This window comes from Bison bison, unplaced genomic scaffold, assembly GCF_000754665.1.
Source record: "Bison bison bison isolate TAMUID 2011002044 unplaced genomic scaffold, Bison_UMD1.0 scf7180017864304, whole genome shotgun sequence".
NCBI lineage: Eukaryota > Metazoa > Chordata > Mammalia > Artiodactyla > Bovidae > Bison > Bison bison.
In genome coordinates, this window is record NW_011494876.1 from 712339 (window position 1) to 728518 (window position 16180).

Genomic DNA, 16180 nt, shown 5'->3' on the forward strand with positions numbered 1-16180 from the left:
CGGGGAAGCCCAGAAAGTTTGTTTTATGATGGCTTGAGTGAGCGAGTGTGTGCAAGGGAGCGAGGCTGCCAAGTTTCTCTCTCCCGCTGCGTTGTTTGGGGGGGAGATGTCTCTCCCATGAACCAGCAGGGGCTTGGGGGCTTGTGCTGTGGGGGGCACCTGTCTCTCATTTTATCATTATTTTTTTTGGCGGAGGTAGGAGGGGTGTAACTCATCATGTCGAAAGTGATCCAGAAGAAGAACCACTGGACTAGCAGGGTTCACGAATGCACCGTAAAGCGGGGACCCCAGGGAGAGCTGGGGGTGACGGTGCTGGGGGGCGCGGAGAACGGAGAGTTTCCGTATGTTGGAGCAGTGACGGCTACCGAAGCGGCGGGGCTTCCCGGTGGCGGCGAGGGCCCTCGGCTGAGCGAGGGCGAGTTGCTTCTGGAGGTGCAGGGGATCCGGGTGTCCGGCTTGCCCCGCTATGACGTACTGGGAGTCATCGACAGCTGCAAGGAGGCCGTCACCTTCAAAGCCGTCAGACAAGGTAAGTCGGGACGCGCCTCCTGGAGGCGCCCCCAGAAAAGGGAACCCGGCTGAGAAGCCTCCTCCCGCCCCCCTTTCGATTTCCCGCTTTTCTCCTGCGAACGCGGTATAGGGGCGATGTTGAGGCCGTGTGCCCAGTGATGGTGAAATACACCAAGTTGTTGAGAGGCTGTGGATTGTTTGCCCACCTGCGTTGGGAAGAGGGGCTTGGGTTAGCTCGGGGAAGCGCAGAGATTTTTCCCTGGCCCGGTTTGCTAACCTGTTATCTCTGCCACCAAGTGCAGCAGTGGCTTGCCTGCACCGGGAGGAGAGTTGGGGAACTGAGGCAGGGGCAAAGTGGACGCTCTCCTGGTTCCCTGGGCGAGTGTTGCAGCGGGCGTAGCTACGGCGTTCTTTGATCTCTTAGCTGTTTTCAGACCTGGAGAATGGGTATGAAGGAGGTGAGGGTCTTTGATTGTTGGACCTCCTTAATCAGAAAATCAGCATCACCCCGTGACCGGCCAGGTGGGCTAGGGCATCACCACCTTTCAGTCCCAAAGCCTGCAGCCTGAAGATCTTGCATTCACCCCACAACTGGATGACTCATGTGTCTCTACCGTGTGGCCTGGCCCCAGACTTGTGGGTGGCGGTGGAGGGAGAGAATAGAGAGGGTATTTCAGCGCCATTCAAGCCCAAGTTTATACTACCACCAACATCACCACCATCCCCATCACTGCAACCATCGTTATCATCCCTGTGAAGATGATTATAGCTGCTATTTCTTGTCGCTTATTATGTGTCAGGTTCTGTGTAAAATGCTTTCCTTGCACTCTTTTGTTCTGACGCACAACAATTCTGAGAGCGAGTTTTTCTTATAAACCCCATGTTACGGATGAAGAAGGTGGGACTGACGTTGTTTCATTTACTGATGTTGGTTCAGTTACTTGCCCAAGGTCACACAGATACCAAGAGTGAGGGTTTGAAAATCCTTGTTGCAGAGCCTTAACCACCAAGGAGGAAGAGGTGGGGGATGAGTGTGGGAGACCTGAGGGGTGCACTTAAGAGAAGGGAGTGGAAGCAAATTCACCTCTCAGAAGCTTGGAGAGGAGTGATGACCCTTCTGATGGCTGCTGGCTAGGGGGAGTCCCTTGCGTCTTAGTTTGGTATAGGCTCAGGGCTGTCCCTGAGTGGAGAAGTAGAGAAGGAATGGATTCCATTAAAGGGGTCCCTTGTATGACCAAACACCGTGATCCAGGTTCTTCCCTGCAAAAGCACCAGGTTGAGCCTTGGTGAAAAGTTCATACATGTGCCTGTGTGCTTGAAAGGGCAAGCAGCAGAGGAAAGGAGGGCTGGGCTGAGCTAGTCATCTTTTGGAAACAGGCCTGTTCCAGATGACGTGGAGGAGGGGGACAGGGAGAAGAGACCGGCCTTTTGGTAGCTTTGGGAGCTGACGGACTGACAGTTATGGAAATCTCCTTACATTTGTGTCCTCAGTATCTGATTGCACACCTCCTCCAAGAAGCCCCCAGGCATCCTGCCAGGATGAAGAAATCAGCCTTCTTCTGGATTCCCCTAAATGTGTGTCTTGTCAGTTTTTTACTTATTCTGAACTATGCGTTAGATCCCTTCCCTTCTTTCCATACAAGGTGATAAGCTCATTGAAAGGAGAGAATATGCCTCATTTACTGCATATCACCTCAGCTTTGCTTAAGGTCCAACACCTTGTCTCACCTGGAAATATGTCTCCCGAATCTCTGAACTGGCTGTTTTGTATTACATAAACTTATAAAGGGTGCAGAATAGTGCCTGACACATAATAAGTGCTCAATAAAGACTAGCTATTGTTACGTTTCAAGTGAAATTGGGGCAGTTATTTATTTCTGTGTCTAGCTTTTAAGTTTAGCTTTAAAAAAAAATGTGTTAGCACTTTATTAGATATTAGGTATAGAATGATAATAACCCAGTGTATTACCATTACTCCATTAAAACAGGTTCCACTTACTCCATATATCACCAAACATTTTGAGACATTTATGTGCTATGTACTGAGCTGGCAATGTTAGAGATAAAATGAAGTTTACAAAACAGTCCTCAATCTCTAGGAGCATCCAGTCTCAGGGAAGAAAATAATGCCTATGTACAAACAGGATCTTAAAGTGCAATATAAATGATACTTAAAAAAATGAGCATTAGCATTTAGGAAACTAGGAACTAACTTCCAGTTGTATGATCAGAGAAGGTTTCCTAGAGGACTTCATTGTTGTTCAGTCTCTAAGTCATGTCTGACTTGGGTTTTTTTAGTGTCAGGAATCTGAATTATGAGGTTAACACCATAATTCAGGTTCCTGCATTACTAGGACTTGATACAACTGTAGAGAAAATACTGTCATAGCATTTGATGGGGTCGGCTGCAGGTCATCATGCAGGGGCATCTTGGAGACATGGCTGGTAGAGGATGGGCACGAGTTCCTGACTATCCTGGAGATTATGGGCGCAGGGAGCGTTTTACTAGTGTCTAATTGATCGATGGGAGCTCATTCTCAGTGTGTGAGATACTATAGGTGGCTGAGCCTCCCTCCACCAGTTACCAAACATTGGGAGGCTTTGTCCCAATGCTGCATCATCGTGAAACTTTGGAAAGGTCAGTCAGGTAACCCAAGTGTGTTTGGAATCAGAGGCCTCTGGGTTTGAAGGAAGCTAGTGTCTTCCCATCTTATTTCCTTTCACCCGGAATTATTCTGTGTGCTATGCAAGAATGCTCATAGAAAGTGTGTGTGCATGTGTGTGTATGCAAACCTACTTGTTCTTCTTATAGTGGAATAAAGTTATGGATGGGGACATTTGAATGGCCTGAAATCCACCACAATGTGAAAGCTACTATTTCCTGTCATGATTACACAGGCGCAGGCAGCTCTTCTAACATCTTCATTACAGAAAGAAGGCACTGGAAAGCATTTCACCAGCCTTCTCTCTCTCTTTTTTTGGTAGCTTGAAACTTTTTATTTTGTATTGGGATATAGCCGACTTAACAGTGTTGTGGTAGTTTTAGGTAAACAGGGAAGGGACTCAGTCATACATATATATGTGTATCCATTCTCCCCAAACTCCCCTCCCATCCAGGCTTCACCATCACCAGCCTTCTCTTTCATATTGAGAATATGATTTAAATTATAGGACAAAATTGTTCTTCTTGTGTTTTTATTACTGTGTTTTAATCATATTAAATAGGCTCCTGCTTGGTAAAGGAAAATAATACTTTTGAGTTGTCTGCGCCTTAAACTAGCTACTCCCAGGGCCACGGGTCACTCTGGGTGCTGTCTGTATGGAAATGTCATGGTCCTCTTGTGGGAGAGAATTCTGCTCTATTTCACGGCAGCTCTCTGGAAAGTTGCACAGACTAAACTAGTCTGTTGTAAATGGTATATGAAATAGGACTGGTCTGTGAAAGAATCAAGCTAAATGGATCTACTTGGTTGGAGTTGGTTTATTTTAAATGAAGGATGACAGTTTTTTGTCATAAAAGTGCCTTAAGAAATTTACATATATATGCTATATAAAATAAATCACTTCATATATATAATAAGATATATATATACATGTACTATATATACTATAGGTTTATATTTACCTGTAGTAAAATGCACAGATCTTAAGTATATAGTTTGATGGGCTTTGACAAATGTATATGCTCATGTCTGCTTCACCCAGATCAAGATACAGAGCGTTTCCATTACCTCAGAAATTTCCCTCCTATACTTTTCCAGTCAGCTCCCTCCACCTCTTCCAGAGGCATTGACTATTTGATTTCTCTCACTTTGGGTTAGTCTTGTCTATCATTGAAATTCATATCAATGAAATAATGCACAAAAGACACTCTTTTGTGTCTGGGTTTTTGCCCTCAACAAAATATTTTGGAGATTTCGTACTGTGTGTATCATGGTTGTTTTGAATTGGGGAGTAGTATCACATTGCATACATATACCAGATTGTTTATATTTTTGTTTCTCAATGGACATTTGGACTGTTTTTTTCTTTCACCTATTATGAATAAAGCTGCTATAAATGTTCCAGTTCTGCCATATCTTTTCCAATCTTTGATCTTATCTATCTTTTGAACTTTATTCTAGTGTATGTTGAAAAAGGAGAAAAGTGAAGTATTTTTGAATGGTATATTCCAAATTAGGCACAGTGAGAGATTAACAACAACTTGAGAAAACAGAACAAATTATAACACTGTATACTGTAATAAAAGGTATGTGAATGTGGTCTCTCAAGATCCCTTACTGTACAAATTTAATGCCTTTTCTATCTTATCAATATCAAAGCATTTATCATGCACTGCAGCTGCAACTTTGCAATTTTAAGTATGAAAGCAAAACTAGCATGTATTTCTTTTTTCCTTCTTTATGATTTTACAGATAGAAAATTCATTCTTACTGTAGATCTTAGTATCCACAGCTTATGATTTTTTTTTGATTGTGCCATGTGGCATATGGGATCTTAGTTCCCAGATCAGGGATCAAAACCTTGCCCTCTGGGGTAGAAGTGCAGTCTTAACCAGGGAAGTCCCCACAGCATATGATTTTATTAAGTTGAGAACTTGTACCTTTTCACTTCAAGGAAGTACTTTATGGCTTCTCTTTGGCAGATCTGGACTACCAGCATTTCTCCTCTTGTGCTTTCTGGCCATTATTGATCACAGTAAGGGTCACTTGAATACAAGAACTGCTATACCTGGACAGTTGATTTGATAACGGGACTTCTAAGTGACTAATAGTCAGGATACCCTGGACAAAGAGATGATTCATGTCCTGGGCAGGACAGAGTGGGAAGGTGGGAACTTTCATCATGTTACTTGGTGCACAATTTAAAACGTGTGAATTGTGTATTTGTGGGATTTTCTGTTTAATATTTTCAGACTGGGGTTGACTGTAGGTAACTGAAATCACAGAAAGTGAAATAGCAGATAATGGGGAGCCATGATGATTAAGGAAACATTTCTGTAGGCTGTAACTAGTATTTTTTGAGCACTTGCTTCTAAAAGGCCTTGCCCTTGGCTGAGCTAGTGCTTTATGGGCATTTCTTTATTCCTCCCAACTGGACTTATGTGTCAGAGACTGAAGTCCAGAGGGTTTGGGTGGCTTTTCCAAGGGTCATACAAGTGGCTGAAGTGGAGCTGGAACTCAGCTGTGTTAGGTGGCAAAACCCATGCTTCCAGTTCTTGGATCAGTGAATTTCAAGTAGGGTCCCCAGACCAGTGGCATTGACATCACCAGGGAACTCGTTATATGTGCAGATTCCTGGCCCTTAACCCAGCCCTACAGATACCTAAACTCAGGAGTGTGCAGCCTGTGGGTGTTTTAAACAAGTTGTCACGTGATTCTGATGCATGCTCAATTTTGAGCACTGCTGTCCTAGGATATAGAGTGACATTGAAAATATGGCATTGAACTTCCCTGGCAGTCTAGATGTTAAGACTCTGTGCTTCCAATGCAGAGGGCATGTGTTTGATCCCTGGTTGAGGAACTAAAATACCATATGCTGCACAGTGGGGCTGAAAAAAAGAAGAAGAAAACAAATATGGCATCAAATGAAACAGATAATCGTGAACAAGCTAGGTGACTAGTGCTGTTATCTCCAGTATATTACCTATTTGGACCTTTCTTTATACCTAAAATAAGTGGTTATGCCTCTTCAGTTCCTTTGCATTCATAAAATGCTAAGATTCCCTGAATAACCCAGACTCCAAAAGTTTAAAAGGGTGTGATTGTAGTTTCCCAAACTGGTAATATTATAGGTCACGCTTACATATTTTTGTAAGTGAATTTTGTGGTTTTGCAAATTACCCAGGAACCAAAACTGTCCCTCCACTTTTTTTTTTTACAGACAGAATGGAGACAATAAATAAGACACAATTTAAAAACCACAACACCACCACCAGACCCTTCCCCTCGCTGTAATGAGGGACTTAGGACCATTACACAATTGAATATAGTTCTTTGTGCTTTTTTGAGTTCTTTTGACATTGCGTGTTTATTTTGACCAATTGGAATGTATTACAACATTTTAACAAAATAATTCTGTTCGTGTTTTAAAACACAGTGCTTTATCTTGCTTGGTTTCCTGTGAATTCTGCTTTTGGGGTCTCTGGGCTTGCTTCCTCCCCCACCCCCCGACCCCACCCAAGATGGTCACAAGATTGACTTGTCTATTTAGTGTCTCTTCAGAAAGACCTCCTCATCTGGTGGTGTGCTCCTAAAGGCTTAACAACTGGCTCTGGTGGCAGGGAGACACTGATTTGTTGCATCACTGGAGTTGGAAAGAGATGGATGTAATTGGTTCTCCAGAGCCAGTCTGAGCTGGCCCCTGTGTTCACACTGATCCCCATATAAGAGAGCTCCCTGTATGACATGCCGTCTCCCCATTTTGGTTTGTGTTTTCATAGCCTTGATATAATTTCACATTATCTTCTTTTGTTGCTTCTTTATTGTCTGTCTCTCTTCCCATTGGAATGTAAGGCTCATGAAAATAAGAAATTTGTATCATGTGTTCATGCCTCTGTTTCCCTAAAATAGTACCTGGCAAGTCATCAGTTTGGTACAGTCGCCCCATCGTGTCTGTTTGCAACCCCATGGACTGCAGCAGGCCAGGCTTCCCTATCCCCAACTCCCAGAGCTTGCTCAAAGTCATGTCCATTGAGCTGGTGATGCCATCCAACCATCTCATCCTCTCTTGTCCCCTTCTCTTCCTGCCTTCAATCTTTCCCAGCATCAGGGTCTTTTCCAGTGAGTCAGTTCTTCTCATCAGGTGGCCAAAGTATTCGAGCTTCAGCTTCAGCATCAGTCCTTCCAGTAATTATTCAGGACTAATTTCCTTTAGAATGGACTGGTTGGATCTCCTTGCAGTCCAGGGTACTCTCAAGAGTCTTCTCCAACACCACAGTTCAAAAGCATCCATTCTTCAGTGCTCAGCTTTCTTTATAGTCCAACTCTCACATCCATACGTGACTCCTGGAAAAACCATAGCTTTGACTAGGCAGACCTTTGTGGGCAAAGTAATGTTTCTTTTTTTCAGTATGCTGTCTAGGTTTGTCATAGCTCTACTTCCAAGGACCAACCGTCTTTTAATTTCATGGCTGCAGTCGCCATGTGCAGTGATTTTGGAGCCCAAGAAGATAAAGTCTGTCACTGTTTCCACAGGTGCTCGCTAGAATTTGTTGGCTGCATGAATGAATTTTCTCTTCCTGCTTCTTATTAGGATGCTGAATGTAGATCAGGCCATCTACAACATGTTTCCTCCTTTCCTCTCTATTCCTCTTTGATTTCTTCTCAGTTTGGATCCTAATATGTTCATTTTCTCATCACTAGGCATTCTGATCAGCTGGTTCTCTAATAATTTATACTGAGCTATAAATAAATAAATAACTGACAAGGCTTCATGAATTGTACTTAAGTATTTCTGCCTGTGGACTCTAGGTGGGGTTTAAGAGGTGAAATTTCAGATGTTCATTCAACAGGATGACGAGGAACTGTCCTGTTTTCTGTTTATGTGGGACCTGGTCTATGTCAGCATCCAGAAGAATGACACTTTACCTCTGTCTTCTTGTAGCCTTGTCCCTGGGTGCAGTTTTTCCAGCCAAGAGCGAATCGGATCTTTGCTGCAGAAAGCAGCCTGATTTTTGTCCTCTCTTGCTCTTAAACTGAGCTTTGTGTTTATGTCTTCTTTTTTTTAACTTAAACTTTCAAAAATCAATCTGTTTTTGTTCTTGGTGCCAAAAGACCACTCTCTGAAGGATATATTTAGGTTTTACTGTGGAACATTCTACAGCTTTTACAAAAAATAATGCAAGGACAGTGAACCCAACATGTCCACTGTTTCTGGTGGCTACTCTTTGCCAATGGCCATGTTATTTAAAAATCGAATAACTTGACCTTATGATGCCGTGGCATACAGTGGGCTCACTGCATTTGTTGGCATTCATTACCCAGCTAGTTTCGGATGGCAGAATTGATGATATCCACCAAGGGGAATTAAGTGGTTTATAAGGGAAAACATTCTGACATCTCCTTACCACAAGGGTTTACATGAAGGATGTTGCTTTATAAACGATGATTATTTAATGCAAAACACCAGTCTGTGATGTCAGTGGTCCCTTCCTTAAGTTTGTATATACGTGTAACAGAATATACTGATTTTTGTATACACTGTGAATAAAGGCTGTCAAATTCGTTAAGGGCTGACATTCATATCCTAAAAAAAGGAGGTTACTGCCTTCCTGCCTGTCTTTATGGAGCTCATATGTGAGATCTATAACCTTGAAAAATCCTTGGTAAACACTGGAGCTTTGCTCTACTGCGCTCCTGTGGATGTCAACATCCATGTAGTATGTCTGGGGAATTTGTTTTGGTGTTTTTCGCAGCTGAACCTGCATGGATGTCAAGCACAAGCAAGTAATGCTGATTTTCGCTTTATGGTATAGCAGCCTGTGGAGGGTCCAGTGTATTCTAGATGTTATCCTTTCTGAAAGCATGTAGCAACCCGAGAAGATGTAATTTGAACAATGTCTCTTATGATTAAATAGTAATCTCTTTTTATAGCTAAATAATTAAAGAATGGATAATCTATAACACAGTTGTTTCTCTAGTCCTTCTGTCTCTGAGTAAAAACTGAAATCCTCCTGGTGACTCACAAGACCCCCCACCCGCCAACGATCTGGCCTGTAACTTGTCCTCTGTCTCCCCGGCCGTGGCCTGGTGGTCCCCACCTGGTCACCTGGGAGGCTTACTCCCTCATGAACTTCAAATCTTTCCCACTTGTCTTTGTCATTCCCAATCCTGTCCTCTGCTTTATTTTACTTTATAATATGTGAAGTATTTCAGAATGACTAATTTCCTTACTTTGTCTCTCTCAAATATAAGCTCCAAGAGGGTAGGGTTGTTGTAGATCTGTTTCCTGCTGGATCCCCAATACCAAGAATGGTGCCTAATGCATAGTAATTGCTCAAGTATTTCTTGAATGTCCACTGTCAACTTTAGAGTTAGAAGAATTCTCTCTGAGCTTGGTTGCCTCTGAAAATTCTGATATTTGAAAGTCTCTGAAAATGTAGGTACTTTATGATAAACTGCATTAAACTTGATTTAACTTTTGCTGTCTATAACTTGGGCTAAATAGAGCTTCACTGATTGATTTCAGAGTAACCTTGAAGACAGTGAGCCTTGTAGGCTGGTCTCAAATGGTCTTTATTTTAGGGATTTAGACCAGCACCGTGCTGAGTGTGCCAGATAACTTTGCACACTCTCTCACCCTTCAGTGGATGATGGTGGAGATGTTCCAGGCACCGTCAGTTGTGTGTATCGACTTTTCCTGTTCCATCTGCAGTGTGGTGAGAATGAGTTACGTAAGAGAATTATATCCTCCCGGCTAAGGTGTCAGCCCTGTTCTTACTGCCAGCGGAGGCATTAGTGTGTGACTTTAATGGGATGCAGTTATGTTTTCCACAATAAGGCTAATCTTTCAGTCCATTGTGAGGAGAGACTCGAAGCTCTCTTTATGGACAGTGGCATGGTGGTGCAATTAAAAGGCCATTATGCCCTGATTTAAGCCATGTTTCACAGTTATTGCCATATACAGTGTTAACAGGACTGTATGCATTTATCAGTGTGTTGTAGATTGGCAGGTTTTGGACGCAGGCTGGCCTGGGTTAGAAGTCAGGCTTTTCAGTATAATACCTGTGTGACTTAGGGCAAGATACTCTTCCTCACTGTGCCAGGATTTCCCCTTCTGAAAATGGGGATAATAATACCTACTACCTGAGGCTGATGGAAGGATCAAATTAGGAGACTGAGGTAAACCACATGGCCCAGGGCCTGGCACGTGGTGAGTGCTCACGAAATACCGGCTTCTGTTATTGTTTGAATGTTCCCTGTTGGAAAGCACGTGCGGGAGAAGAAAGGATCTCTTGAGAGATAGCAATTGTGGTACACAGTTCCCTAGAGAGCTTTTCAAGTCTAGAAAAAGCCCTCATTTTTCTGCCTGATTCAGATGCCACTATTTAAAAAGGCTGAGACTGGATTAGTGCAGACAAGGAAGAAGGAAACCTCTGGATCTCTGCCTGAATTTCTTCCGTGTTGTCACTGGTGAAGAATTAATTCTAATGAGTGTCCTCAGGACCCTGGTTCAGGAAGGTGTAGGGAGGATGATCCTCTCCCAGTTTCCTGGGGGTCCTGGGTAGGGCAGTACCAGCAAAAGTGATCCTTAAGAGCTTGACCGTGAGGTCCTCTGGCCTTCGTGGCACCATACCTAGACTCCTGAATCAAGAAAGGCTGGAGAGGCAGTGGGACTTGGTGGTACAAGCTTTTGAAGTCAGCCTGGTTGGGTCTGACTCCAGCTGAAGAGCCATAGGCATGTTAACCTCCCAGAACGTCAGTTGTTCCAGTTGAAAATGAGAATAATGCCTACCTCATAGGGGTGGTTGTGAGGATTAAATGAGAAAACATATGCAAAACAGTTTATCCTGTGCTTGGTGTGTATGGTATGTAGTCCTTACCGCCATACCTACCTAATAGCAGCCATGATAATTTTCAGTTCAGAAATGAAGACCCATCAACAAAGACCCAACAATCCATCCTCTGCAAAAGTGGTTTTTCAACTGAAGAGGATTTTGATCCCCAAGGGACATTTGGCCATGTCTGGAGATGTTGTTGGTTGTCTCAACTCTGCTGCTGCTGCTGCTAAGTCACGACAGTCGTGTCCGACTCTGTGCGACCCCATGGACAGCAGCCCACCAGGCTCCCCCGTCCCTGGGATTCTTCAGGCAAGAACACTGGAGTGGGTTGGCATTTCCTTCTCCAATGCATGAAAGTGAAAAGTGAAAGTGAAGTTGCTCAGTCGTGTCTGACTCTTCTCGACCCCATGGACTGCAGCCTATCAGGCTCCTCCATCCATGGGATTTTCCAGGCAAGAGTACTGGAGTGGGGTGCCATTGCCTTCTCCGTGTCTCAACTCAGGATGGGGCAATGCTAAGTGGCATTTAGAGAGCAGAGCCCAGAGATGTGACCAAACATCCTACAGTGCAGAATACGTCCACCTGATGCGAAGAGCTGTCTCGTTGGAAAAGACCCTGATGCTGGGAGAGATTGAGGGCAGGAGGAGAAGCGGGTGACAGAGGATGAGATGGTTACATAGGGTCACCAACTCAGTGGACATGAATTTGAGCAAACTCCAGGAGATAGTGGAGGGCAGAGGAACCTGGCGTGCTTAGTGACTGGACAGCAACAACCATCGCAGAGAGCTATCCAGTCCCAGAGGGCCCTGAGACTGAGTCCGGAAGCTCTTCTCTCAGGTGTAGTTTCATGGTTGAGATTGGGAATCTGAATTAGAAGCAGTAAACTGATCATCATAATTACTATATATTCATCTTCTGCCATGTCTCTGAGACCCCGGTTAGGGTTTTGCCTGGGTGGATGATGTCATTCTCATTTTAGCTATGAGAAAAGTAGCTTGAGAGCTCAGGTAATTTATCCTGGTCCCCAGGTAGCTTACTTATACTAGGTAGATTCCAGCTCAGATCTGCCTGGTTCCAAAATTCTCGTCCTAGGTTTTTCCACACTAGAAGTGTGTTGACCTCTGTTAAGCTGTACCATTGCTGTCTGAGACAGCAAACCATGCCCGGTGACCTCACCTATCCCCAAAAAGAGTCCCAGAATTAATAATAATAATCATAAAATGGATTTGCAAAGTGTTTATTGGGCAGAACACAGGGTGCTGCTACAGAGTTTCAAACAATTCTGCTTATTTGCCTTCTCTTTTCCCAGATCTCCATCACCAACACTGTTGATTATTTCCTCCTCTGTGCTGTCTTCCCGCATGCACATCATGATTTCAAGAGTCACAATAGTGTCTTGAACGCAGTTTGCTTGTCTGTCTCCTGCACTGGGTTATGTGCTTCTCACAGTCTTGAAGGCAGCATCCCTGTTTTATGTCTCTTTGTAATCTCTGCCCTCTCTAGGTTCTCAAGCAATCACCTTTGAATTGAAATCTTTTGAGGTAACGAGTAGGCATAACTTTTAAATAAATAAAAATTCTTGCCTAAGATCTCGTTGGCTCAAAAATCTGTGGCTTATTTTTAAAGCATATTAAATATACTTAGCCATATGTCTGACTTTTCCGTGATGATTTAAGATGCTTGTCTGCCAGTTGTCGTAGCATTTTGAACTGTCAGGAAAATATTGAATTAATTGTGTTGAAGGTCTTAGAGGGCCTTTATTCTGACCAGATGTGTGCAGCAGTGGAGCCTATTGCTTATGTAATGTGGCCACGGAAGGCATCACTTTGGCTTGATTTAAATAGAGTCAGTATTTTACCACCTGGATTCTTGGCTAAGCGTTGGAATTTACATCAGATAGGGAGAGCCTGTTCATTTCCTCCTCCAACTATCAGCCTGTTTAAGTCTGTGTGACTTGGTTAAGAATTCAAAACTCAAGATCAAGTTATTAAAAAATGACTTTCTTTGGTGTTGGAGCATGTAGTTTTTTTTCTTTTCCTCTTCCCAGAAAGCACAGGCATGTAGATTTTTTTGGTTTCTAATTTTTTAAAAACTCAAAGTTGTGATCTTGGATGACTGTCGATCACTCTCCATTGTTGTTCTGTGCTTCCATAGCTTATGGTTTTTTCATGGTGAAATTCAATTTGTTCCCTCATTTAAACAATGTGTACTATACAGAAAGATGTGACTGTATGAAAGGAAAATGTACCCACATTGCACATAATCCCGTCTCAGAGAAATACATGTGTTACTCTATTTTTACCCAGACATTTATATGTATATATAAACATATATAAATACACATACTTTTTTTTTTGGTAGACTTTTTTGGGAGGGTCTTTTTCTTCTGAAAATTGAATAGTACTGCACATGTAGTTTTAGTGTGATTTTTCTTTGTGCCTAACGACATATCATAGACTTTTTTCTTACACTTATGTGTAGATCAACTTTACCATTTTGATGGCTGTGGAATCGGTTTTTAGTAGTGCTATAATATGTTAAATCGTGTTTTCAGAGTGAACATTTAGGTTGTTTTTAGTTCTTGTTTTATACAACACATTGCTGAATATCCTTATATATACATTTCAGTGAACTTCTTCAGCTATTTTCTTTGGATAGATGTCTAGAACTTCTTGTCTCACTTGAATTTTATCTTTTTAAAACTAATGCCTTGAAAAAACCATTCAGGCTGCTTATCAACTTAACTCCCTGCCACCTGGATGTGACAGTCCTGTATATTTCTTAACTTAGCTCAGTTAGAACAGATCCTACCTAGCACTGGAATTGTTCCTTTGCAATAGTCATCACAAACGCAGATAATGAGTGGATATTTTAAAGGGCATCAGGGAATGGTGGGGACTGGGGTAAATTGGAAGGAGCTGTTTTGTTCAAAGGGAGCAGTTGCCACTCAGCTTCAGCTGGTTGTTGACTTGTCAGGGCACTGCCCATCGTTGCCAGATTTTTTTACGCTTTAAAGAGAAGTGCAGAATCTTTGATTGTTAAAAAAAAATGAACTTTGCCAATTTGAAAGTGTTAGTTCAAAAATTTTCTAAAGCATGGATAAACCAAGCAACACATCTGGGAGCCGTATTTGGTCCTCAAGCAACAAGCTGCAGCCTCTGGTTGACCTGTTTGTCTCTCTCACTTGATGTCTCTCATACTGTTTCTTCAAGAACATTTATCACATTTCTTACTCATCTGTGTTTTCAGGGCCCAGAATAGCCACTGGCTCCCAGAGAGGGCCCACAAACGTGTGTTGAGGAGAATAAGAAGTTCCAGAAGTGGTCAGGTTTGTCTCTTTAGACCATGTTAGTTTATTGGTCGCTTAGCTGGTGACAGCTCTCCCATTCGAGTCACAAGGAGATGGGGAGAGGCTATATTTTGACAGCTGATCTTGAGTCTTGGACTATTTTATTTCAGGGTCCTGGTCTGCTGAGTCTTAGAACTGGGTGCAAAATAACATCTTGATGACATTTATGTGAGTATGTACTGGGAACAGTATATATTCTCTGCCCTGAGGTTATTGTACTCTAAAATGTGTAGTCTTCCAAATTAAAGAATGAATGACTTTTATGTGTATTTCTTAGGGAACTTCTAAATATGGCAGGAAAATCCCTAATAACACGTCTCATTTGGCTATTCTACAGGTAAATCAGGACCCTGACCTTTAGTCCAAGAGCAGATGCTTTCAGAGCACGATTCACCTCTGTTCTCCAGGCCAGCATTATCTGGTAGAATTCTAGTTTTTTGAAAACCAGTGCAGCCCTTCTTGCTTTCCTGCCTGCATCATAGATCGTTTTGTGTTGCAGGATTCATGGTGGGCACCAGGCTTGCTGACCTAGGATGGGGAAGGGGACTTGTGTAAATCAGATTTGAAATTTAGGGAGTGCAGTTTTTCTGTCATGGAGCCAACCAAGGACGGGCCTCTGTAAAATGAAAACTGTAGAGTTGGCAGTGAGAACCCGGCATAGAGCTCAGATTGTGCCAGGTGTGGATGGGGACTGTGTTTCTATTCTCTTCTGCTCCCATTGCCTTCTTTCTCTCCATATCTGTATCATAGTGAGAACATTCCAAGAGACTGTCTAGGAATTCAGATTTTAGATAAGATATACTATATGTAATTCAGGACTTTGAGTGTGAGACAAAACTAAGGAGTGTTTTCAAGTGGAGACTGCTGTATGCTCTGATCCGCCTCCTTCAGTATGATCACCACTTTTGGGGCACCCATGATTCCCCCAAGTTAGGATGAAATTTGGCTTCTGTCCTACTTTAAAAGGCCCAAGGATAAGATGGAGCAGGAAAGGCTTATATTCTGCAGTGTTTTAACGGTTTTTATTTTTTTTTTTTAATTTTAATTTTTTTGCTGCCCTATGCCACATGCAGGATCTTCCCAGACCAGGGAATGAGCCTGTGCCCTCTGCAGTGGAGTCTTAACTACTGGACCACCAGGGAAGTCCTCTGCAGTATTTTAGGCTGGACAGACATTGGTGAGCTTCCCGAGCTTTGGTATTTGGCAGAGAGAAGAGTCCAGCCATGAGGAATCATGCCACAGTGCAAAGTCACCGTTTAGTACCTACACAGGGTCTAGGAAGACTCTTTAGAAAGCACAAAGTGTTGTCTCAATATTGATGTATTGTACACATATCATGATTTGAAAAAGGAATGTCAGAGAGTTAGGATGCCCAGCAGAGGAAAACTCAGTGCAGCTCTTGGCTATTTCTGTCTCTGTCTGTGGGAAAATACTGCCATAAGGAAGAAAGGCCTAGGCTTTCTAAAGCAATGTGAATCCGTTTCTGAGACATTTTAGCTAAAAATGTAAGCTGAAGCTATTCTGCGTGAATTATCTCTGAGGAAGGCGATTGTTAGAAGACGGCGTTACTGGGGAAGATGATAGCTGGTTGTCACTGCTGGAATCTGTTTTGGTGGAAGGAGCCCGTCCATGGGGTTTGATAAAACATGATGAGTCACCCTATTGCCTGGATTCCTGAGGGAAGAAAGACATTCTGGAAGGGCTGTGGGGGAAATTGGAAGCCCTGGGTACCTGTTACCAGGCACTTGTAGTCACCTGGTGGCTGCCAGCAGCTTGCAGGCAGAGCTGCTTGGAGAAAATAATCAACTTCAGAAACAGGG

At 43.0% G+C, this 16180-nt stretch overlaps 1 protein-coding gene across 10 annotated transcripts in view; it reads left to right on the forward strand.

Moving 5' to 3' along the window:
• Window positions 1–6: 6 nt before the first annotated feature.
• Window positions 7–16180, forward strand: part of MAGI1 (membrane associated guanylate kinase, WW and PDZ domain containing 1) — a 647256-nt gene continuing 631082 nt past the window's right edge. For all 10 annotated transcript variants that reach the window (XM_010851514.1, XM_010851515.1, XM_010851520.1 and 7 more), the window contains exon 1: window positions 7–529. In XM_010851514.1, the coding sequence (XP_010849816.1) occupies window positions 217–529 (313 nt within the window). In that variant the 5' untranslated portion in view covers window positions 7–216. The remainder of the gene's footprint in view (window positions 530–16180) is intronic.